Genomic DNA, 24,253 nt, shown 5'->3' with positions numbered 1-24,253 from the left:
TGAGCATTATCGGATGGCTCGGTTCGCAAAATCTGAAATCGCAGTTTGCATTCATGTGATGGACGCAGCGTAATCTACTGCAAATACACGCTATATTTCGGATGGGAGATTGGAGAATTCTCTTCGGCCCAACTCCCGAACGGCTTTTCGACACCCCTAGAGTGCGCAAAAGAGTTGCTGGCATGTACTTGCAGCGCAGCACTGCGTTTCCACAGATGCCCTTGACTACTTATCGATTTCCGCTCACGCGACGACCGCGTCTTGTCTAGCCACCCGCTACAGGCATTTCTTTGCACTTGAACAGCCTCCATCTGAGCATAGCTACATTGAAGTTGACCTTTGGCCTTGAGAGCAATTGCTTAACACTGCAGACTGGTTTCGTATGTTTTTCGGCCGACCATGATTGTTGCGTTATGCGGTCGCTTCAAGAATCTACGAAGGGCGAATGAAGAGAACAGCGTCAGGCGGCTGCATTTGCTCATCTTTATAAATTACCTGTCCAAAGTTGATTGTTAAGAACTCCTTGCAAGTAACATTCAAAATTCAGAACCACATACAGCCCCCCTTTCAAACACTCAAGTTAAGATAGGACAGTGCTCTTAGGAAAGCAAAAGGCCGGACACAATAGATGTGCTCTCCCGGCAGTGATATTTCGCGGAGCAAAATACACGAAGGAACGTGACCACAGTAACACTCATCTTTGGACCCATCCGACGAAATCCGCTGATATCTGCACTTCTCTTCGCTCGGTAACCAGCTCGAATGCTACCTAGATATATTAGGCACCAATATTCTTTCCTGCTTGTTTAAGAAGGGGTTTGAAGAACACACCTTAGCTCTCGCAGTGGAATTTTATTGACAGGTGAGAAAGAAATTCGCAATACCTTGAGTATTTCCGGTGCGAAGCATAGCTTCGTCTCTTTCACGAGAAACTTTCTGGGACGTATACACAAAAAGGCACAGAGAGAAGAGATGAGAGTCATGTGAAAAGAATCCGTGGACCTTTTTTAGCTCTTTGGAGGATTGTACACTACACGGAAGAACTATCTTTATCGCGCCGTGCTAAAATTTGGAGCATGCACCATGTTTCGGGGCCTGTAAAGAATCAGCAGTCAAACTCAAATGAAATGATCCTGCAGTGAAATTCAAGAAGTTTAGAATATGAAAAGAGCAGAGACTGTTCATCTTTTCAAGCAAAACGCAGATTTTCATAGCATCGCCCCCAGCTAAATAAAGAAGACATTTAGCACTAACATGAAGCAACCAAAGAGAATTAGCTTTTCTCGTGGCGGTACAGTCCCTACTTTATTGCGAGATCGTATGCCTGAACTATACTTAAATAGCTGGAAGCCTTTTATGCACATCATGCTGGAGATTATAATTTTGCACATTAACCGAATTCCGGTTGTTTGACTGGGTCGCTCTTGGAAATGAGAACTTTGTACATAGGTTGACACTCGCCTAATTATAAAACACTGCTGGACTCCTCCATCGGCTTATGTTTTGTATATATTATAGAAAATATTTCCTCTTTAAACTATTACAACATCGTGCACTAAATGACTTCTGAAATATAGCTACGCGAGATGAATTCATGGATCCAAGATGGCGTTGCCGTACCCTCTCTCAAGCAAAGTCAATTTGATAATTCATTTTCGTCCTTTAGACTGTAATTTCAATTCATTGTCTAGATAGTACTCAAGAGTACTAGGGGCATATTAGATTGTTTAAAGCTAAGTATTTGCTTTGCTTTTGTAAATATGAAAGATGAGCAAAAAGCGGTTCTTTAATACATACAACGTTTTCTCGACAGTTTTCGGAGCATACGAAAACAGGAGAACGGATATCATTACGAACAGCAGCTATCTAGCTGTGTGATTTCATTTCATGTATACCTTTCAATATAATTTGTAACATAAGCACTACATATTCCAGTTATCGCAGAAAAATATTACACGAGTAGGCTTAGCCTTTGGCTGATTTCTTCTTGTAAGCGAGCTAGCAACAAATTTCTTTTACCGAAATATTCTACTTTCGGTGATAAATGAGTGCCATTATAAGAACAAGTAAAGCTGAAGCAAAAATCACACCGGGGTTTGGTATCTTTCCACAGCAAGCCAAACAGTTCGCATTTACAGGGTCCATGGCAGCTGCGCATATAAAGAGAAACCAGTAGGGTCGGAACTGGAGATAGAAGATGTGTCCAGCACATTCTTCCGCTTGCCGAACAATGAAACCGCACCGTGGACGCGTTTCTGGCCCTGATAGCCCCGCGTTGCGCAGAGGCGAAGCAAATGGAACAATCCTTCAACCATTCCCCTACTGCGCATCCGGAGCAGCATGACCGCGGTGCCACTCGGCGTTTTCTTGGCGTTTGGAGGTCCGAAGCTGTTTCCTGAGTCCGCCTTGGAGAAAATTATGCTAAAGTTGTTAATACATACATGTAGAGGTAGCTGCCCCGGCTAACACTGACGAAAAACCAGCAGGATACCGCAGGTTATGCATTCATCATGCTTTACGATGAAGGACAGAGAAAGGAAGGGCGCGTAGGCAAAAGGATGGCGCATGCAATGAATATTGCAGGCTTTCGGTCTATGCCGGGCTCTGGTTCGATTACGAATATTCTAAGGAATCGGTCGTGAAAAATGCTAGGCATTTCAATTTTAATATGAGAGAGAAGAGGGCGGTAACAGAAAACCTACCAGCATTGTAAAAAGCACGTGGAAAAGCGACTGAATTTTATATTTCATGAATAGGTGCGGCTGCTGTCGGAATTCTTACACAAACAAAGAAGCAAACAGAAAAACGTTTTTTCTATTCAGGTGCTCTAATAGAGGACTTCACTCGATTTCAAAAACTCATGTCCTAGCGGCGCGGCACTGATCGCTTCTAGCAGAGCCAACCGGAACACAGTACAGCGGACTGCGTAAACACAAAACCCTTACATCAATGATCCCCAGAACGTCTTCTCCCGATTTGTAGATTCTAGGTCAGTATCCTGGTTTGTGATTGCGCTAGCATATGCAAAGCTCAAATAAGAGTACACATAATAAAATTTATTGCATTCGTCTCCTCTATACAGGAGCATGCAAAGAGAATCGAATTGCGCAGTTGCAGACTAGTAAATATTTTTGACTTGGACAATCAAATGTCTTTTCTAAGCATGCATTCATCGACAATAATTCTGGAATGAGGGGTACAGAATCGAAGTACACGAAAAGAACAAAGACGTCCTTGGGGCAATAAACATGTTACAAGAATTTTCAATAGCAATTAAGCACTTAAAATAATCGAGCTTTGCATTTGCCTTACAGCACACGTTACTTCTCGTTGCAACTGCTCGATGCGGTTATCTTTGTTTTTTATAGTTGTTTCCCAGCTGTAGAGAGGCATTGAATGTACAGAAGTTCGTTAAAAGAAAAACGTTTGGACCAGCTATGACCTATGACTATGATGTGATGACTTGAAAACTATATAAGGACAAATAAGTATTACAGTGAAAGCAGATTCTTGAGGTTATAGAGAATCTTAGTTTTAGTACTAGCAATAATTCCAGTTTGGGGTTCAAGATGACAGAGAGCTGGGGGTACGACTGAGTTCATCGGTCTCTTGAAATAAGCTTTCTTGATAAAATACTGCTGCATGCATTTCTTGTTCTCTCGAGAAAACTACGGTGGAAGGCTTCGCTTCCTTAGCTCGGTACTCTACTGTACATTGCACATTGGACGCCCCGCGAAGAAAAAAACCACACCTTGGCCTTTAGCAGCGCTTTCGTGGTGTAGCATAGTATGCTAGCGGAATTTCGCGTGAATAGCTACGAGCGCCAACGCGAAAATTTGCCGGAAACAAGAACGACTGGTTTGGGAATTGATGAGCGCACGCACCTGTTGCTGACGGGGTCGTCGGTCGGCGCTGGCGGTGGCGTGTGGCCCTGGTCTCCTGTGCCGCGTCGAACTCCGATGGACTCCGCACGCACACTTTTCGGGACGCTCCGGGCTTCCCAGAGTTTTTATCCCGGCGCGCGCCCTCGATCGCTGCCCGACGCGCTCGCTCGATCCGTGACGTCACGCGCCCGAGGGGAGGGGATTCGCTGCTTCACGAGCGTGACGTCGCAGTCTTTGTGGCGGCCACTGACGACCAATCAGGCTCGACTAACTCGCGCACTCTTTCTGGCGACGTCTATCTTCTTTTTTCAGTTCTTTTTTCTCCGTCACTTGAACATGCAGCGGGTCTCCCACGGAGTCCCGTTTCGGGACGCGACAAACGTGTGGCGATAACGTCGATGTAGATGTCGTGCGAAGCTTGGGTGTCGCCGCACAGCTCGTCTTCTGTGGCAGATATTGCGGTATTGGTGTCCTTTTTCTCTAGACAAATACACGGACTAATGTGTTTCCGAATAGTGCGTTTTGTCATTAAAACGTAGGGTAAATGCCACTTAATGAATCATTCTTTCTGCCTAAAGGCAGAAGTAAAATCTGAGGCCTTTTTGCCTCTTCATCAATTTTACAAATTTTAATCCGTTTACACTGATTTAACTAACAATTATTTTACATCCTCCATTCAGGGCTCCTGGTTTTTCGTCGAATTCGCGCAGACGTTTATAGTTCTTTAATGCTTCCTTTAAGATCCTCAAGCTTCCTGCAAAGGATGAGAGGTTGTTATTGTTGTTAGTAGCTATTTTATGTTAAAATAACAATGGAAGGAAAAGATGTTGCTAGCCGCGGCATCTGCCATTAAACCCTGAAACACCTGAGCTGCGGTTAGCAGGAATAAAACGTCAGGAAGAGGACAGGGAGAAGGAAAGAAAGGGGGAGTGATAGTTAGAAAGGATAGGAGTATGACGGCAATATACACTGTGTACAAAAAATAAATGTAGAAATACATGTGAGAGGTGCATCACAGTGGTTCAGGTCGGCACCTCAGTGCCTTTGATAGCGCTGGATTAACTTAGAATGCGAGTATGCATTTTATATTGATACTGCGCGAAACCTAAAGCTTTATTCCACTGTCACTAACTCTGTGCTAGCACTTCGTTTCTGTCGTGAAACTAAACCAATACAGCGGGCTGTCTAATACAACAGCAATTTATAAACGCAATCAATGTGCACCGGAAAACCTTTAGCATCGGAGAAATCAGTGCTTCCTGTAGCATAAGCTGTCCCACAAAATGTGGCCAATTCTGCGGGTTGCCTGTGTTGATGAAATTACCTCGCTCTAGAAACCATCGACCATACCGCATTGGTATGATTATTTTTTTAAATGTCCGTATGTTCTCAGGATTTTCTCGCTTCTCCAGCGAGAACCCTACCGTGCTACCCGAAGCACTGCTACAATAATTTATGGGCTGGGAGCAAAGAATCGCTTTCGCATGCTGACAGCAACCGAGACCCTCTTACCTATTAATTCATAAATGACGAATAGCACAGTGATTCCAATGGATCTGGAGAAAAAAAAGGTTGATAGCTGAGTAAAACAATGTCACAATGCGATAACTAGGTTTCTTTCTCAGGAAGAACTGAGGATTTGAAACAAAAAGTTGTTCACGTGCATGAGAACTGTTTAAAACGAGAAACGCTGGACGTTAGAGGAAAGAAATAATTACCTTTCACAGGCACAAAATATCCGCCCCGACAATCTGCAGAGCAACACCTGATTTTAAAAGAAGCGTCTTTAGCGTTAATTCCACTGTTAGCAGCCCTGACCACCAATACATTTCAGCAATAAACTTGTTAGGAAAGTGCCGCTCCCAGTGCTCTTTTAACGCCATAGCCATAGGCTGCTGTTGTGCAGTAACTCCGGCGTTGGCGTCGGCGTTGTGAGTGAAAAAGCTCCCGAGAAGCAACTTATGTTACTTGACCTTGATGAATTTATCACAACCTGCCTACCGGATTGTGCGCAAACTGACCACTGCGGCAAGCGGCAGTTAAATTCATGATTCATGGCGAGAAGTTGCCTCGGAGGGGCAACCTGGGTCGCACAAGCCCCATCGATAGCAGCACCTGCCATCGCAGGACTATCGCTTAGACGCTGCCCCACTGCTCCAGCAGTGGTATGACTCCAGGAATCGCTGGAAAAAGGCACAGCGCAAATAAAGACAGGAGTAAAGGAGCGGACAGACACAGGCGTTTAATTGGCAATGCAGGCGCATATATTGAGAAAGACTTACTGAACAAGTAGGGCAGCTCACGTCTAAAAAGTGAGAAAGCTATCTCAGGCTATTCAGAAGCCAGAAAGAAAAAGGGTACTAACGAGAGGCCTTGGTTTAGTGATGTCTGGAGCAGGATTCACACGTTTGGTTCGACGCATAGAATCATCAGCAAAGGACACGTGGGCATGAGGGTCACGCATACTGACGTTGCCTCTACAGATACGATTGTTTCCAAGAAAAAAATTCTACAGCCGAGGCAATGGTGTAAATTGGGAAAAAGGCGCCCGTTTTGAATTTTCCTTTTGCACCCGAGTACAAAATGGAGGCAAAAAAATACACTTGAGGGTGCCAAATGTTAGAATCGCGAATCGCAGTTAGCGTTATTAGCCGTCCGTAGTCTGTTGTAACTTGCGAACTTAGATCATTCTACCAGATGTTCCGTAGTCAGCGCCAACCATAAATTGTGCTTCAAAATGAACCAGCGCAGCAAACTTGCTCCACAAAGCGCTGACTCTGTGTTACATGAGAGCGTGATAAGCTTTCGTGTGCTACGCAATAATTATTAGTTGTTCGCTTTGTTAAGTGTAGAATGGGAGGGCATTCCGATGCACAAGTCCAGATGATCAGGTTGTGTTCCCAATAAATGGTGCAAATGCATCCAAAAGGCCCTGCTCTAGTGCACTGCTGTCGTGCAAATTGTACAAAACCGTGGATCACAAATCCTTAGAGAGCGCAACAGAAGAATATAGGATCCAAACACACGCGTATGCCACCTCCATTACGCTGCAATTCGAAAAAAACCTGGCTGGCCAATTAAATTTTCAGGACACTAAGTTAACACAGTCTCGCGAGAATGAAAACAATGAAAGAAGAGGAGCACGATCGGTAAGGTTTTAGAAAAACAAAGCACGATAGCGAAAGGTTACAGCGGGAAGAGAACCAAGGGACTGGCGGATTTCCTTCGGATGTCAAGTCCGGAAGTGCTGCCCACGAGAAGCCGGGGGCGCAGTGTGGTACAGCGTTCGGAAGAAAGAAACTTAGGGTCCTGTGGTCTCGGCATCAGGTCAACGACACAGATTTTCTTTGGAGAGAGCATTGCAGTGCCATGCAAGGCTTAGGGCGTGGGTGGATTCGTTAACACAGGACCCTGCTCAGAGTGTTACCAAAAAACACATGAATAGAGTCTACGAGCACTCCGCGTGGCACGCATAGACAGCGAAACAAACTTTTACTAATATATGAGGGAGCTCAGCACACGGAGGCAAGTTATTTGGCATATTTTGCCATTTTGAATAAAATATCAAAACCTCCGAACTATAGTGTGCCCCTGGTATATATTGCGCCTGGTGAATTCTCGCTTAAACTGTTTATTAAACATATGTTATCTTCCCCTCTGCACAACCCGCAAGAACAAACTGCACAGTGCGCAACCGATAATACACGTCATTTTTTTTTGTTTTCAGTGGCGAAAGACCTTTTTCACTCACAATGGCTAAAGAAATTACAGATTCATACAACTCGTGACAATCATCATTACCCAAGAAATCCGCGGAAACAGTATTTAATTTCTTAATCGTCAAAAAACTCAATTTCTCTATCCTCTGAGATCTAAGATTTGCTTCTATAGAGCTCAAATCTCTACACTGATTTCACCGTTATGTTGTTTTCTGTGATAGAGAGAGAGAAAGAGAGACAGAACTTTTATTTTTCAGCTCATGTCCAAGGTGAGATTCAAGGCAGCACTTGGGTTGCCAGCTTGGGATACCAGCTAGGCTTTACGGATATCTTATGACGTCAGGCGCGTGGATATAATGATGCACGTTCTTTCATTTTGGCGTGGTTTCTAGGTAGAAGACGTGCAATATATTCGTTGAACATGAAAGTAGCTCTCAGTGCCAGCAATCAAAAAGTAGAAGCAGTAAACTGCGCAATTAAAACTCATGTTAACAAGGCGCAACTACTCATACAACCGTTAAAATTACGCGATACGGGGAACTGCGCTAGGTATGGTGCAGGATATTAGGTCACTTTGGAAACTGGACTACTGAAGAGTCTATATCTGCCCATAGTCTGCACTGAATACCTTATTCGAATTCTAGCTTATGTAATTCGTGTACTGTATGCCTGAAATTACGGGAGCTCCTCGGAATGTTTGCTCCTCCATTGCTTGCATTCAGGCCTACGAAATAGAGAAGTGAAAGTCTCGAACTTCCAGCATGATAGTGAATCCCTGATGCTAATGTACGGTGTCATTTTGTTCGTTGTATCAACTTCGTCTAAATTTATATAGATAACTTTATGAATGCTCCTCGAGATTTCTTTATGCTTAATTAATCTATATACGCATTGCATGGCACTGTCTCATGTGGCTCATCTGAGAATTTTGTCGCAATGTCAGTGCTCTCTCTTATTTTATATTTGAGCACGGAACTGCATTTTAGAAATTCTAAAAACTGATATTGATATCTGATACACTGTGCTGCACGCCTCCTAATACGTAAGAAGGCTAAAACTATTGGCTAAAAGGTCACTATTCAATATTAAACAACCAGCCTGCTACTCTTACCATAAAGATAGCGACGAGTAATCCTGCTAAGCAGAAGTACTTGCGCAGTTGAAAAAAATGTGTTCCAGTGCTACATAAAAGTAACCTTCTATTTCTGCACACACCTTACTTTTTAATTTGTACCCGAAAACACTGCAATCAGTTACGAAAACTTGTACAGCGAGGCATGATACGCGTCTGTCTATTATAGTATGATGTGATTTAATTGCGATTGGAGCATAAGGACTGATGTGAAAAGAATCAGGACGATTACAGACTCCGGAATTAATTTTTGAAAGTCCTTGGACTTTGTGCACTTAAAACTGCTTCTTGCGGGCATTGTGTTCTTTGAAGTCACAGCAGGGTAATGACAAATATTCATCACAATACCACTCAAAAGCTTGTTCTCATTCTGCGGCATTATATATTGAAAATATTAAGAACTGCACTGAGCCGGGGTATAGAAAAATAGCCTCTCGATGATCTGAAGTGAGAGAAATTTCACGCCGGGCAACAAACTAATGTGGAAAAGCAAAACGCATAGCGAAGAAACGGTATAAGTTCCCGCAATTGAAGCAAATGTGTAGATGTCTTAGTAGAGCCGTTTTTATTAGTCATTATCACTGTCATGCAGATTAGAGTCGCAAACGACCGTTGAAAAAATATAATTTTCTCTGAAAACAGAAAAAGCCCAGCCGGTTTCCTTTTTTTGTCCTCGTATGGTTCAGCACATTGATACCTGTGCATATGGTGCGGTACACAGAAAGGCAATGAAGTAACTGTGAGCGCTGCTGTCTTTGCAGGAATAGTACAAAATTGTTTGCAATGTCAGAGAAACCAAAAAGAAAAAAAGCATGTCGGAACACTGTGCCCCCAATGCTCGGTGTATAATTGTCTGAAACAAAATCCTTTTCTCTTATATAAATGCATCTTTCGAGGATCGTGATCAGCATATTGCTAAAAAATAGGGCAGTGTAAATCACAAAAAAGAAAACATTTCACCTGTAATATAGTTATCTGTTTTGTGTGCTCTGCTCATATGCACGCCTGAAAGAACTTCCCCTGGCCGCGAATGTACGGATTGTTGACCGGCGGCATGCTCTGGCGCCAACAGCCGCAGGCAAACTATGCCCTATTTCCGTCGGGCGCGAATTAACCGTAAGCACACACGCGAGACTAGCTTCACGCGAAAGGCACTTCTCGAAATGCACCGCATTGTTTCTGGGAGTTGTGCTCTTTTTGCTGCTTTTCCTTAACACACCATGCAGGTTATATGCGAACAATATCAGATACGATAAACTGCCGATGTTGTCTTTATCAAAGTTAAGAATCAACTTTGGTAGAACAAAGTTTGATAAAAACACGCCAGTTACTCTTAAATGAAACATCAAAGAATTAACTGGCAATTATTCACAATCGCAGCAACGTGTAAATTAGCTCTTTTCTTAGTTCAGATCATCCTGGATGCCACTACATGAACGACGGTAGAATAGGAAGCAGCTTCTGGCAAATGCATGTACTGAAAGAAGTAGAAAACCCATCCTGTCCTATTGACAAGAGGAAGAAACGGGCTTGGGCAGGGCAGGTGATGTGAGCGCTAGACAACCGATGTTCTTTAAGGGTAACGGAGTGGATTCCAAGAGAAGGTAAGCGGTGCAGGTGGCGGCAGAAAGTTCGACGGGCGAAGGAGTTTAAGAAGTTTGCGAGGATAGGGAGGCAGCAGCTGTCACAGGGCAGGGTTACTTAGAGAGATGTAGGAGAGGCCTTTCTCCTGCAATGAGCGTAGTCGGGCTGATGATGATGATGAGGAGCAGGACACCTGATTTTCCTGCGTATGGCTTTTGAATTAGAGAGATGTAGGAGAGGCCTTTCTCCTGCAATGAGCGTAGTCGGGCTGATGATGATGATGAGGAGCAGGACACCTGATTTTCCTACGTATGGCTTTTGTCTCGCCACCTCGTTTTGGAAATAAGTTGTTCTTACAATTCGTGACTCTTCATAGTGGCTTCGCTCGGTATTACACCGGCATTGCCGGCATGTATCACAACTTTTGATTGTTAAGCGTTAAGGTGCTTGGTACAGAATTGTGTGCATTGCGAACTCGCAACATCTTTTATCTCTTTGAGCTCTACCTAGCATGGATTTTTTCGTTTCAGGCCATTGTAGTATCGTTCTCATTGCAAATTGAGCGCATTTTCATGCCGTCTGACGAACTCAGGGCATGATGTTTAAGAAGACAGTGAGCCTGGTACTACGTTATCCGCAATTTTGTTGGAGACAGATTTTGCCGTAAGTACTAACTTCAATTTTTTTCTGAAATTCTTGAACTGTGAGCATCTTAGGAATTAAAAGTAATTTTGCTGCCTTCGTCAGGCTGATTTGTAAAATCTTGGTCTTTCAATATTACACCTTGAAACCTTTCTTGACAGCCTCTAACAAATTTCTTACGCGTCTGTAAAAACTAACCATTGGTTTTTGTTGTAAACCCAACTGCCGGGCTTCTTGAAGTCTGCATATACTATTTAGGATGAAAAAAATCTGGTTTCGTTCAATATGACAAATCACGCATAATAACGGTAAGATAGACACTCTTTAATTGTCTACGTGTTTCCATGCTGTTAATGACAGTTTCCTTCATGTAGCGCTAATGGTACTGACTCTCAGGTTCAGATAATCGACAGTAAGCTCAGGTACGTGTGTTATGTTCGCTTCAATGATGTGACAGTGAAGTCTAATTCCATTTTATTACCCGTAATTTCATTAAGAAGATGTAAGACACGTGACACATTTCAATCGATCTGGCTAATTTGCAAAATTTTATTCACCTACTTTAGCCGCGTCACTCCCTCAACTCAACCCGAAGGTTGCACAAGACAGATAGATGACTTAGTTCAGATTGCCAGTCGATTAGCATCTGTGAAGCGCTAGGCTCTCAAAGAGACCGAAATTTCAAATCCTACGAGCTTGCTTTCTGAGGCGTATGCAAATTTGCGGAAATGTATTCTTGAAGAAAGCTGTATCCATTTTTTTTGACGAAAGAATTCTAATAAAATAACATGTGGCGAATAAATTATAGCATTATGCATTCCCGGGAAAGAACGCTGGCGCCTTCGTAAAAATTCATATACCATAAAACATTTCCGTCCTAAATCAAATAAGCTCTTTTGAAAGCCAAGTTTGAAATACTGTATTTTAGTTGGCCGAAACATATCTGTGAGTTTTGAGCTTGACAAATCTTCCTAATGTTAAACAGGCATTATTCCTGCGCTGTTGTAGACTTCATTATAGGCTTTTATTGAACTTACAGTGCTTAGCAAGATAATATGGTAAAAACGAGGTGTTATATACGGATCACAGCCAACTTTCCAACCTTTCTCGCCTTCTAAAAATAACGAGTAGTCGCACCAACGACGCATGGGGAAGGCATATCGATAATAAATACAATATTGCTTTATGGCGATCATTAAAAAAAGAAGAAAGAAAATAAAGGAAGTATAGTAGTTTGATTCAATTATTTCACCCTGCCAAAATTTGGAGATGGTCCCCTAGTCTTAGCAGCTTTGGTTTTGGACGCTTCAAAGTCATTTGCAGCGGCGGTTTCAAAAGCGCGCTCAGTGCAATTTTTTTCAGAACTGCAGTCATTAGAGGCTTCTCAAGCATGCACCATATATCAACTCCAGGAGCTAGCGCAGTAGGTGCAATTTTCTCGAGGCATAATACTCATTGATAGAGCCCAAGCTTCAAGCGGCCCACATCCTGCTTTAAAATAAAAAAAAACTAAGGAGATGCGTCGGCTCACTTTGGTTCCGTCTCATATATTAGACTTGAGATATAGAAATACACGTCTCGACGCAACTATGGTACGTGAAGTCATCAAAACAGATTCCCTGCAGTTCAGATGTTTAGAGTTGAGAAGCCACGTCTTTGGCAACAGTAACTAGAATGCATGGTTTACATCGCACTCGTACACTGGAGCCCTAACGTATCTCTTAAAGTTCAAAAAGCTTCGAATGGCCATGGCAATGGTTCTCCTTGCATCACAGTGATTTAAAGCTTGAGAGGTGACATAAGTTCTTTACTATACGACTCAGATCTCGCTTAGGCAAAGAAGATTCTTTAAACATGTGCTGATGCTGTCATGTCATGCACAATTAAATTGATGACAACAGCACAATACATGTATTTTAAGTATTCCGTGCAGTAGGGCTGCCATGATTCCTCTGTACCATTGAGATCTGCCCTTCCTGCAGAACTATAATAACGTCCTGCGGTTACTGTAGCGATAGCTACACTACGCCACCTCTTTGAGACTTCAGCGTGGCCACCATGGCCACCATGGCGACCCTTGATCACGTGGTTAGTCAAGAGACCAGGCAGGTGTATGGACACTTGGCGCGGAGCAGCTGCAACAGCTGTGCGCATGCGCCGTGTCAAGTGACACGAAGGTGAAGAAGGAACGCCCAGCGAAGCGTAGCGGTGAAAGACTGACTTTGCAATTCGACTGAGCAAGTTCCACTCGGCCAGCTGTAGCTATCGCGTCACTTCAGGTTTAACCAGAGCTAAACCACAGCCATTTTTTATTTAAATTAGAGCTTGTTTAGTCTTCTCTGGGTAATAAACACGCGAGAGAGCTTATGACAGTATTGACATCGTTATGAGTTTCAGTGAGTCTGTTGAGGAAGTAAGTGTAATGTATATTGAGTAATTAAACCTAATCAGTGAGTCCTTATATCAGACTATGTGCATCCCGCTGCTGGCGTCATTACTGAAATCATGGTGTTTTGAAGCAATGTTGGCCTTCCAATACAGAAAGCGCAATTTAGAACGATCATTTCATTTCTTGCACGTAAAGAGGGAGAAGTTTAAGACAGCAGCACGATGCGTATGGATTCCGCAGAGCCGATCGGGCGGAAAATGATTCATTGAATAAAAGTTGGCGGCATTTTGCGCTAACAACACGTTTCTCTTCTTGGGCACAAAACGCGAGAGTTCCCTCACTTAGAACTAGCAAATAGCAGCTTCAGTGCTGTTCATAGGCGCCTATTTTGAACGATAACTAATTAGCCGAACATGAGATGGATAAAGGGCTAAGCTAGCGCATTTCGTCGGCACTTTAAGGTACCTCTTAGCGCCATTAGCGTACAAGCTCAAGTCTCTTCGCTATTTGGTTTAGGGTTTATGCGTGTTTAACGTCCCAAAGCGACTCAGGCTATGAGGGACGCCGTAGTGAAGGGCTCCTGAAATTTCGACCACCTGGGGTTCTTTAACGTGCACTGACATCGCACAGTACACGGGCCTCAAGAATTTTGCCTCCATCGAAATTCGACCGCCGCGGCCGGGATCGAACCTTCTTCGCTATTTAAATGTCCCGTTTTATATGACTGCTTATATCCACGAAGAGGGAAACGTTTCGTCTATGATAGCTTCAGGAATGACCAATATTGATAAATACAATGATTATTGCATTCGAGAAGAAGACTGTGGCAAAAGAAAATAAAGCACAGAAATGTTTTACCGTGAGCGCATTAAAACAGATATCCAACGGTGCCGATTCGGCGAGAAGGCGAGCTGCTGAGGCTGCTATTAACCCCGGTGTGTTGTCTGAAGCTATCAATTTTTCTGTTTTGTGCAGCGCGAACTAGACCTATACAGCCATATAAAGCCATAAGATATACTTAATTCGATGTCAGTAGCCAGATTTTACGTGACAGTAGACAATAGTTATGTCATATAGTGCAATTTAAACACTAATAATTAACTAAACCTAATTGGTTAACTTTTATTGTTTAGTTTTAGGGGACAAGTTCATATTACGAAATTGAACTACTCAAAATCGAAGGCGAGCACAGTTTTTTTAAATATCAGAATTTGCGTCATGCTTCAAGAAATCGAACGTGAAAAAAAAAGCTTTCAAAGCTCCCCACCGCTGTGGCTCTGTGGTTATGGTGCTTGGCTGCTGACCCGAAAGACGCGGGTTCAATCACGGCTGCGGCGGTCGAATTTCGGTTGAGGGGAAATTACAGAAGCCCGTGTACTGTGCGATGTCAGTGCACGTTCAAGAAGCCATGGTGGTCAAAATTTCCCGAGCCCTTCACTACGGCGTCCCTCATAGCATGAGTCGCTTTGGGACGTTAAATCCCCATAAGCCATAAGCCAAGCTTTTCAGAGCTCTTTAATTTAGCTTTCTCACATTGCACAGTGATAAGACGGGTTCAGCGGGAATTAAATGCAGACGCAGTTTATGTCATTTAGGACGCAGATGATGATGTTCTGATTCCCGTGATGATAACATGCGTGGCGACGCCATTTTATCAACGTCTAAAGGAACGAAGTCGTCTTAACCAGCTGCCAAACGCGTATATTTTACGCTTCAAGTCTCAAAGCAAGATGCTGAATCAGAATTCTTATGAAGAGAGTTCGCTTTCTGTGTCAAAAGCATTCAATTTCTCAATATATTCTTGTGGCCTAACACCAAAAGTGAAACGTTGATTGGTTTATGTTAGTTAAGTACTCGTCTTTACGTTGCACATTGTTACGTCATTAGTCTGCGTCGTACAATCAACCAGAACAGACCGAACAGACGTACCTTTCATGGCTTAAAAAAGAAATCTGTATTGAATAATTTAAATTACCCTGTAGATTGCTCTTTAACTTTGGCTTAAAGTAGTATGAGAAATAAAAAAATAGCACTCTTTTTCGCGATACACTTTGTCCCACTTTTTTACACAATTTACAAGTGGCACATATGTGATGTGCGAGTATTCCCAGTGCTTAAATTTCATTAGTTCCAAAAACTGGTAAATAAAAAAGTTACAGGTCCTACGCCATTGTTTCCCCGCAAAATTTTCATAGCAACTTAATATTTCTAGGCTTAAAGGTCATTTTACGTTACGTATTCTACATTGGGGAGCGCTGTGCAATTCTTGTATGGATATAGTGCTATTTAGAGAAACTTTTAAGTAACGTAGTAATGCAACATTTAAAATTGCTTGGCAATATTAGAGCTCAAGCGCACTTATACGCAGCAAAAGACTGATCCAAAACTGAAATTGAGAGAGCTCGTCTGCTTTCTCGAGAAACATTTTTCGCTGTATATTTTTGTGCCTCACCTGCGGTTATAAGCGGCTCTTTCTAGATAATAAAATCAGTTGGTGGTTGGCGCCTGTCCTGTGTTTAGCGTGTTCTTGTCCCTGTTTTGTTTTTTTATCCGTTGTGTAATATTTACGGTGTTTCGCTTCATCGAGCGCAGCTGGAAATGTGGGACGCAACCTATACAACCTCGGACCCATAATCCAGCTCAGCTTATCACCCATCCTCTCCCGCTTTGAAGCAAATCTGTTTTGTCAGCTCTGATAGGGCAGGAAATTTACGAACACCTGGGCCTATCTCAGTGTTCTTGATGAAAATCTAGAGTTCAAACACTGCAGGTGCAGCTAAATGATAGCTCTGGGGGATGAAAAGTTGGGCGAGTTGGTTCTACTCCATAATTATACAGCGTGAAAGACAAAGACAAAAGAAAACGAGGCCGAAAAACATGGCACTGACTAACAACTAAAACGTTTATTAGCAATGGACAATATTTATAGACTGCAGAAAAACGAGAACAGTGAACGAACACTCCCTGGCGTTGAAAAATGATGATCAAAAGTCTCAACCGATACCAGCGTGACAGTTTTGCACGAGCCAGAGCATCAAAAAACGAAAACAAAAAAGCAAGCAACAAAAACACAAGCTGAAGATTGCACGATTCACCGTAATAGTCAATCAAGCCTTGCAATAGGAGATCGCAGGGTCGCAATCTCATTTCTGTGTAGGGGCACAGTGGTCTTTGTCATACACGCTTCGCCATCTTAAAAGATAGAAAAAGCTTGGACCACCTCACCTGACACTTGTTTGCGATTCTGTATAGTATCAGTGCGCCTTTAAAATTAGGTTGACATCCCCTGTAGTCTGGGCAGTGCAGAACAAGATTAGAGCTAGAAGGTTTGCCCAGCGAATCCAGATGCTCCTTTAGACGTGAATTCTCATGGCACCCAGCTTGCTTTATGCAACAGTTCAGTGCTAGCCATGAAGTGTCTTTTGTGCTGTTAAGGGAATTTTTAGTTTGTAAAGTTTCTCTGACCTTAGCTCAAGCGTTAACGAACCGAGCGGGGCAAACCAACTGTCCGATCAATCCCCACCCTTTACCTTCGTGCCCCTGTCATTCAATTGCCGCGAACGCGTCGAGATTCAGCTGCTTAACCGCAGGATTTATCCTCCCCTTCACAAGAACCACTCGTCCAGCAAACTCGGCGAGCAGGCATGGCCAGTGGAGTCTTGGAATGAGGAGGCCACCCTCTCGAACGAGATCAGTACTCTCGTTCGCTCCAGTAAACGTTTTTCCTCCTCCACTTCCTCCACTCCGCCACGGTGGCTTAGCGGTTAAGACGCTCGGCTTCTGGCCCGAAAGACGCGGGTACGATCCCGGCCGCGGCGGTCGAATTTCAATGGAGGCGAAACTCTAGAGGTCAGTGTACTGTGCGGTGTCAGTACACGTTAAAGAACCCTAGGTGGTCGAAATTTCCGGTGCCCTTCACAACGGCGTCTCTCATACCCTGAGTCGCTTTTGGACATTAAACCCAGATAAACCTAAGCCAATCCTCCTCCTCCGCCCCTACTGAGACATGTTTCGAGAATTTTTGTTTGACCCAAACTAGCGTAAAAAGAAATACGTTCTCTATGGGGCTGTTTGGCCAAAACGGTCCTTGCCACACTGATATTATTCATAATCGTTGTAATCATATATTTTTAAATTTTGCTACCTTTTGACGTTGTGTACACCGATTGCGTCCAAAAACATTTTATTTACATGTTCAGCTTCTGCAGTATGTGAGAAAATAGTTGAAATGACCACTGTTACAGCATAAAAGTTATATTATAATGTGCCTGATTTTTTACTCTTTTTGGTTTTGATACATTAGAAAAATAAAATAAAATGTTTTGAAGTCATTCTATATAAAATTACAATTGTTTTATGCAGTTAAAAACTTGAAGTCATAAACGAAATAACTTGTTTTATTTTATAATTTTTTATACAGTTTCGCTATCATTTGAGAACTTAATATTTTGGCCATGACACCAAAAAAATTTTTTTGCCAAGAACAAGCTTAGAGAAAGAATTACTTATGCATAAACCTTGATTTTTTTAGTGAATTTGAGGACGGAAGAGCGCGAAGCATGAGTAATTTGGCATGGCATGATCCGACTAAGGCCACCGTGGCGCTCGGCTGCTGACCCGAAAGACGCGGGTTCGATCCCGGTCGCGGCGGTCGAATTTCAATGGAGGCGACATTGTAGAAGCCCGTGTACTGCTAGATGTCAGTGCACTTTAAAGAACCCCAGGTGGTCAAAATTTCCGCAGCCCTTCACTACGGCGTCTCCCATAGCCTGAGTCGCTTTGGCACGTTAAACCCCCCCAAACCATAAACCATAATCCGACTACGTTGCACTGCTCGCTTTTGTTTTCTTTTCACAAAAGCAAGGCATCTCAGCGTGGCTTTTATACACTTATAATCTCGAACGAAATGTTGAACATTTACAACTACGTTCATGAATGAACAGCTGTTTCTAGTATCAAAAAGTCAGTTGGTTGCTTGAACTATACTACGGGCCGATAGACTTCGACGAGGATGTAGAAAGGGGAAAGAAGACTTCTCTGCATGAATAGAAAAGGGCTAACACATGTGGCGTGTTCTGAACAGAGCGTTCAATTTACATAAACCTTCCCAGCGGAGAGCCATGCCGAGCACGTTGTACGAGTGAAACGTGCGCGTGCACTATGCCGATCAACTCCTCTGAAAGAGTGGAAAAGTAACCGAAACGACGCTGCGTAAGCACCCCCCCCCCCCCCACCCCCACTGCCCCTGAAAGAAACTGCCAGAAGACTCCTCTTGCTTGGCGCGTCGACACCCCGCTGCGGCCCGTCCCGCGGCGCGGCAGCAGAAAAACCACGCACGTGCGTTTCGCTTCGACGCCAAAGCAAGGAAGATGCCGTGGAAGAAAAGAATAATTCGAGCTGTTGATATAGCATATGTATTATGCAACCTTCGCGGCCGCTAACCGCGGCAACAAAAAACGAAAAAGCTTGTATTATGATCTTCAGCCTGATACACTGACAGAACCGCTCTTGAATGTCTCAGTTTTCTGTTAGCGCCCTCGCTGAAATTGGCATTGGTACAAAAATTACTAAAAATGTATTATAACCTTTTTGTTCAAGTTGGTATTTTCCAGTTGCTTCAGGGTAACACGAAGCGCCGAAAATGAAGCCAGGTGGAGCCTCTAATGCGGAGAATAGGTAACCGATGGTCACGTAGTGCAAAGATGCGCATGCCAAATAAGGAACGCGGTGCACTGGCCGTAACGCGTGAAGAGCGCTCAGGAGGTGCGAAAATTTGTACGTGTAGGAATTGCCAGGAGGCTCATGCATTCGCTTACATGTAATGAAGAAAACAGGCTCTTGTCGTGCATGGGACGTAACTCCGTTGATGATGGTAACGAAACCCCGGCATGCAGGTGTCCCGCTGACACTTTTTTCTTCAAACTAATACAGTGGAACCAAGGCATAAAATACTCGAAGCCAATCGCGAAATAGTCAGATATATTGATAATTCCGTACCTAAAAATCACGATACCTAGGATTACCTGGAACCTATACGTAAGAATACATTGCACCCAAATTGGTGACGCGGTTTTCGCAAGGATTGGGCAGCCTGCCAGCGCACTAGCATAGCATCGCTCGTGCGTGTTGCCTAGGGCTGACCTGCGTGGCGTCAAAGCCACAGCGTACGGGGCTTTTGAAACTCCACTGCTTCTCATACCATGTCTGACAGGGTGACCAGTACACTATACATAGAATAAGCTATATAAAATTGAGCTGCAGTTGGATTCCGCAACGCCGTCGGCAGAGAAGCGTTCAAGCTAATGCCGCGGCTAGGCTTTATTTAGGGTCAACTGAGTGTACTGATAGGCCAGTCGGTCAGACATTATGCTCAATGAAAGAACGCAGCGTTTCGACAGGACAATGATATTACCCATAATCATTATGATAATCGGTTGTAACAAGTTTGTAACCTTTTTCTGATATGATGTACACCTCTTGCGTCCGAAAATAAAATGTTATTTGGCTCCACCGAATGACAACGAGGTGGCGTGGAAAACGAGCGCAAGAGTCCAAAGGCGACCCTCAAGCACACTCCCCGTTCGGCACTAGTCAAGCGGTTTCACAGCGGTAGGGCTGGCAGCAAGTGTCAACGAACACGCAGACGGCTGCATCTCCGCACTCTAAAAGTGACCAGAGAGACGTTAGGAGACCCGCCACTGGCAGGGGCGCGGCGCACTGTTAGTTTTACCAGATATTCTGTTGAACACGAGTTGCATAAACGGGAGCAATGGTACTATAGTTCTGCAAGTAAATTTCGAAGTGGATGTTCTGGGTCTTCGATATAAGCAATTACGCGATATGTATGGGCTTAACTGAAGTTCATTTGAATTTCCCGTATACACCCCTTCTTTAAGTCTAGGTTACTACTGCCAGATTTTTGCAACTAGCTTGTACAAAAACCCCGATGTGAGGAGCGCCGCTTATGTTACTTCCTAGGCTTTGCAGCGCATTGATGAGCACAGAGAGGAATAGCAAACTGCAATTGTACGCGCTAACCAACCGCTTGGTCAGCAGTTCGCATTTTGAATTTATCCAGTCCGATCGGTTAGTATTATTAGCCAGTTTGGTGCCACCAGGCTTGATTAATTGCGTTATCCTTCGAAGCCGCCGACGCGAATAAGCGAGAGCTGCAAAAATCACGCATATATTGAATTGGAATACATTTCATCCGGGAATTACTTTGTGGAATGGCTCGAAGTTGAATATTTCATTTCTACTATTTTTTAACACTGAAAGTGAAGTGGGACGTTTATCGCTCTTTTTATGTCATCTGTTGACGTGGAAAGCAGATCCTATTTGCACTAAGAACTCGGCTCGAAGCATACATTTGAGAAATGTGTACAGAGAGCGCATCTCTTATTAATTAACTAAAACGTTATAGGCTTTGCGTTTCTTCAAAGTCAAGCACTGATAGGTTCCAAGTACAGGTTAGTATACCCATGCATTTGGCAATCATTCTACGGTTCTCTTTATGCACTACAAATTGTATGGGATCGTGAATTGGTCCCCGACCATAAGAAACAATGAAAATTTCGGCTCTAGACGCTGCATTCAAAGCATGCGTAGAAAGATTCAATTCAAGGCATGGTTACTGCAAGAGCATTCCAGTTTTAGGTGTGGATTACGAGTGAGTGTTGCATTTGGCCTACATTTCGCCTTTCACGGGTTGAAATAGTTGAAGAATATTAGGTAGTATCCCACGTCTCCTTACCGCTTTGTTTTTCAATATATGCCGGAAGCTAATTCACTCGAGGAGCATTTCCTTTTTGCTGGCAACTAAGCGCGGTATTTCTGTTACAACGCAGTACGCTATACGCGCCGAAAGTAGAAGTGTTTATCCCAGATAGTAATCTCGGTGCTGACACGACCGCCTGTAAACAGTGAAGCTGTTGACTGCGCTTATTTAGAACTATACGCGCAGAAGTTGTGAACAGTGGAGTGGAAGCTACGAGCGAGAAGCGAAGGCTTTCACATCTTCGTATAGCTGGGTGGCGAGCGCTTGCGAAGGGCGTGCGTTTGTGAAAGTCGTCGCTTCGCGATCGCAGTATTCATTCCGCTGCGATCAATTTCTGAGTCGGTTCACAAAAATGCACCATTCGCTACGTTTTCAGAGCACAGTCAGCCATTAGTGACGAACATGTGTGTGGCGACCAGCATTCTAGCCGAAATAAATACGACTCAGGAAAAGAAGCAACACGTGGCAGCCTTAACATTGACGGGATGTAAAGAGAACTTTGAGGCTATTTTTTGGCGTAGGGATAGTGGTACAGGCTTTTTCGGGCATGCCCCTCATTCACGTTTTAATTTACGCGAAAATATGAGGGACTGAACAGTACAGTTTTTATTTGTTTATTTCTCAGGCAGCGCCACTCTCCAAGCAGGAAAGGTTACAGGAGGAGCCTTTTCGCAGAGCGCTCAAACGTAGCATTATCAGCGGATTCCACATCAGATAAGGGCAGACAGTTCCATTGCTTTATGGTATGTGAAAAAAAGGATTTTTGAAAGGGTTTGGTCCTTACAAGAAATAGTCGTAAAGTTCTGGCATGGTCGAGGTGTGACGATGTTTTTGGCGGTGGAAACGAATATTTATCTCTTGGCAAACCAATTTTCTGATGGTAGATTAAATACAAGAATTTTAGTTTTGCTGTAGTTCTTCGGGCTTGGAACGGTGCCAGCCCGAGGCGCGTGAAGAGGTTAGATACCGATGACGTTGGCTTGCAGTCTGATAGGATGAATCTGGCTGCAAGTCGCTGGATCCGCTTCTGCGTGGCAGTCCATTTCTCGTAACGCGCGCCCCACACGATTGCCGCATACTCGAGGACCGGGCGAACCAAGGCACGATGAGCCTCGAGCCTAACGGTGGACTCTTTCCGAATTCGCCTTTCGTTAGTGTCGTTGGGCCCTGTCGTGGAAACACCTGTCTATTATAAACCCTTGCCCCACCCTAACACAAACCGGGAGGTTGCAGACTATTATCATAATCGTTTTAATCACCGCCGTCGTTGTGCATCAGTTCATTCTGGGCTTCAAATGCTCCTGACACTTTCAATGCAACTCTACTGATAAGTAACGTGAGGCAAATGTCAGATGTGTGAGTAGGGGATGCTATAGAAGTATGATGCCACAAGAGAAAACAGGCTTGATTATGCTGACAAGTTAGGAAAGTGGCCAAGGCGGGCCGAACAATCAATGAGGCTGGAAAAGAGCGAGCGAGTGGCGCTGTGTTTTAAACAGCAAGGACACTGAGTGGATCATTCACTCAGCAGTATAGTGAACCGTATTAATGCGGCGGAACGTGAAGGGCGTAAAAGTGCCAGGAAGATAAAACACGTTTTCTGGGTAAAAAAATCAAAAGTTTGCATAGGCTGCGGCGCATCCAACCGCCAAAGAACCTGGCCAAGGCAGATTTGAAGATTGCGCCTGTACCAACATAATGAGCCATCCTAAAGTGCGTTGTACATGTAATGCTTGCATTTTGTCTCAACGACGAGAGAGACTGAAAATTTTGAGATAAAGGAGTACTTCCAGTAAGGGAAGAACTCATGCGCAGTTGCCATGCTTTATTCTTAAGTTGGCTGAAGGTGACCTCGCCTTAAGTTTTATGTCCAATAGCTTTCGCAAAATCTCGTGTCTATGATGTCTTCTGTTCCTTCTATGCAAAACGTGGAAGAAATTCCTTAGCTTTCTTACGCTCCTGGAACGATGTCGAAAGCCACAGCTTCTATAAATACTACGAAAATCTTTTGAGTGCGCTCATTTTCATGTCCACTCGAGCACGTCATCGTTTGCCTCATGTCCGTTATGGTCCCGGCTTAACAAAATAATGTTAATTTTTACAAACTGGTCAACACAACTGATTCTGCTTCAATAGTCTGCCATGACTCGAAACGGTAACGCCAATTCCACTGTTCCGTATAGACGGTCTATTTTACCCTGCTCGGTTTTATGACATGTATTCTAGTCGCTAGTTTTATCCCAAAGAATCAATTTAATGAAGCCCTGAACACCCAGCGACCAAATGGTAAAAACTGTTTATGAATGAATGGCAATCCAAGCATATACTGCTTACTTTACCCGGGTTTGTGACTCCACTGGCGCAAGATCACTGCATGTTCGCAGTTACACAAGCTGTCACGACACGAAGTTTGTAAAGGCTATAACAACACCCGACTATCGTAACGCTGCTAGCCATGCTGTCGAGGACAACGCATGTCAGGCGAAGATGATTCCTCGCATTTGTGAAAAAGTTTTAAGTTTTCAGCGACACCAACGCCCTACGAGGGTCGTCATACAATGCCGCCATTTTTGTCGGCGGCGGAAATGTATTACACGAGAGAAACTCGAGCAATCTAGCCGACACTCAAATGACAACTATGTGCGTCGGGCCAACCTTGAAGCTCGGTTGATTACTCACGCTTTTCGTTGCCTCGGCAGCTTACGAAATGTTTCCGGCCGCATCAGAAACTTGCGTTGGAAGCTTCACAAATTTCTGCGCGAGTAATGTGCTGGAGTGTGAGCGGGCAATCTCTGCCACGACGGCCTTCCTTTATAGGCGTGTCAACACCGCTACCGGATGCAGTCGACGACGACGCTCTTCCAGGCAGCTGTAATTGCCGCGGGTGACGAGAAGGCGTCAAAACACAGCTAGCCTAGAGCGTGAATAAGCGCCACAGTGCTGAACAGCGTTACACTTTTTCAGCCTTCATTGAAACGAACTGAATGCCGAGGTGCGAGTTTGTCTTGGGAATAGTGAGGCAAAGGAGAGAAGAATGTTTCTCAGTACGAACTCTCACAAAATGTGTTTGGTGTGATAAAGAGAGAGTGCCTTTATGGTATTTATTTTTTTAATCATGACGTTTTT

At 43.8% G+C, this 24,253-nt stretch overlaps 1 protein-coding gene across 3 annotated transcripts in view; it reads right to left on the bottom strand.

The window, feature by feature from the left end:
• Positions 1–23,895, bottom strand: part of LOC144128214 (uncharacterized) — a 186,467-nt gene extending 162,572 nt beyond the window's left edge. For 2 of the 3 annotated variants that reach the window (XM_077661440.1, XM_077661441.1), the window contains exon 1: positions 23,807–23,895. In XM_077661440.1, coding sequence (XP_077517566.1) covers positions 23,807–23,850 — 44 coding nt within the window. In that variant the 5' untranslated portion in view covers positions 23,851–23,895. Of the gene's footprint in view, positions 1–3,884; positions 3,989–23,806 lie in introns of those variants that run through there. The other variant, XM_077661443.1, reaches the window with a different exon arrangement.
• Positions 23,896–24,253: the final 358 nt, after the last annotated feature.

The sequence above is a fragment of the Amblyomma americanum genome, chromosome 4 (assembly GCF_052857255.1).
Source record: "Amblyomma americanum isolate KBUSLIRL-KWMA chromosome 4, ASM5285725v1, whole genome shotgun sequence".
In the NCBI taxonomy this organism is placed as follows: Eukaryota; Metazoa; Arthropoda; class Arachnida; order Ixodida; family Ixodidae; genus Amblyomma; species Amblyomma americanum.
Note: the sequence above shows the minus strand (reverse complement) of the source record. Positions and strands in the feature narration are given on the sequence as shown.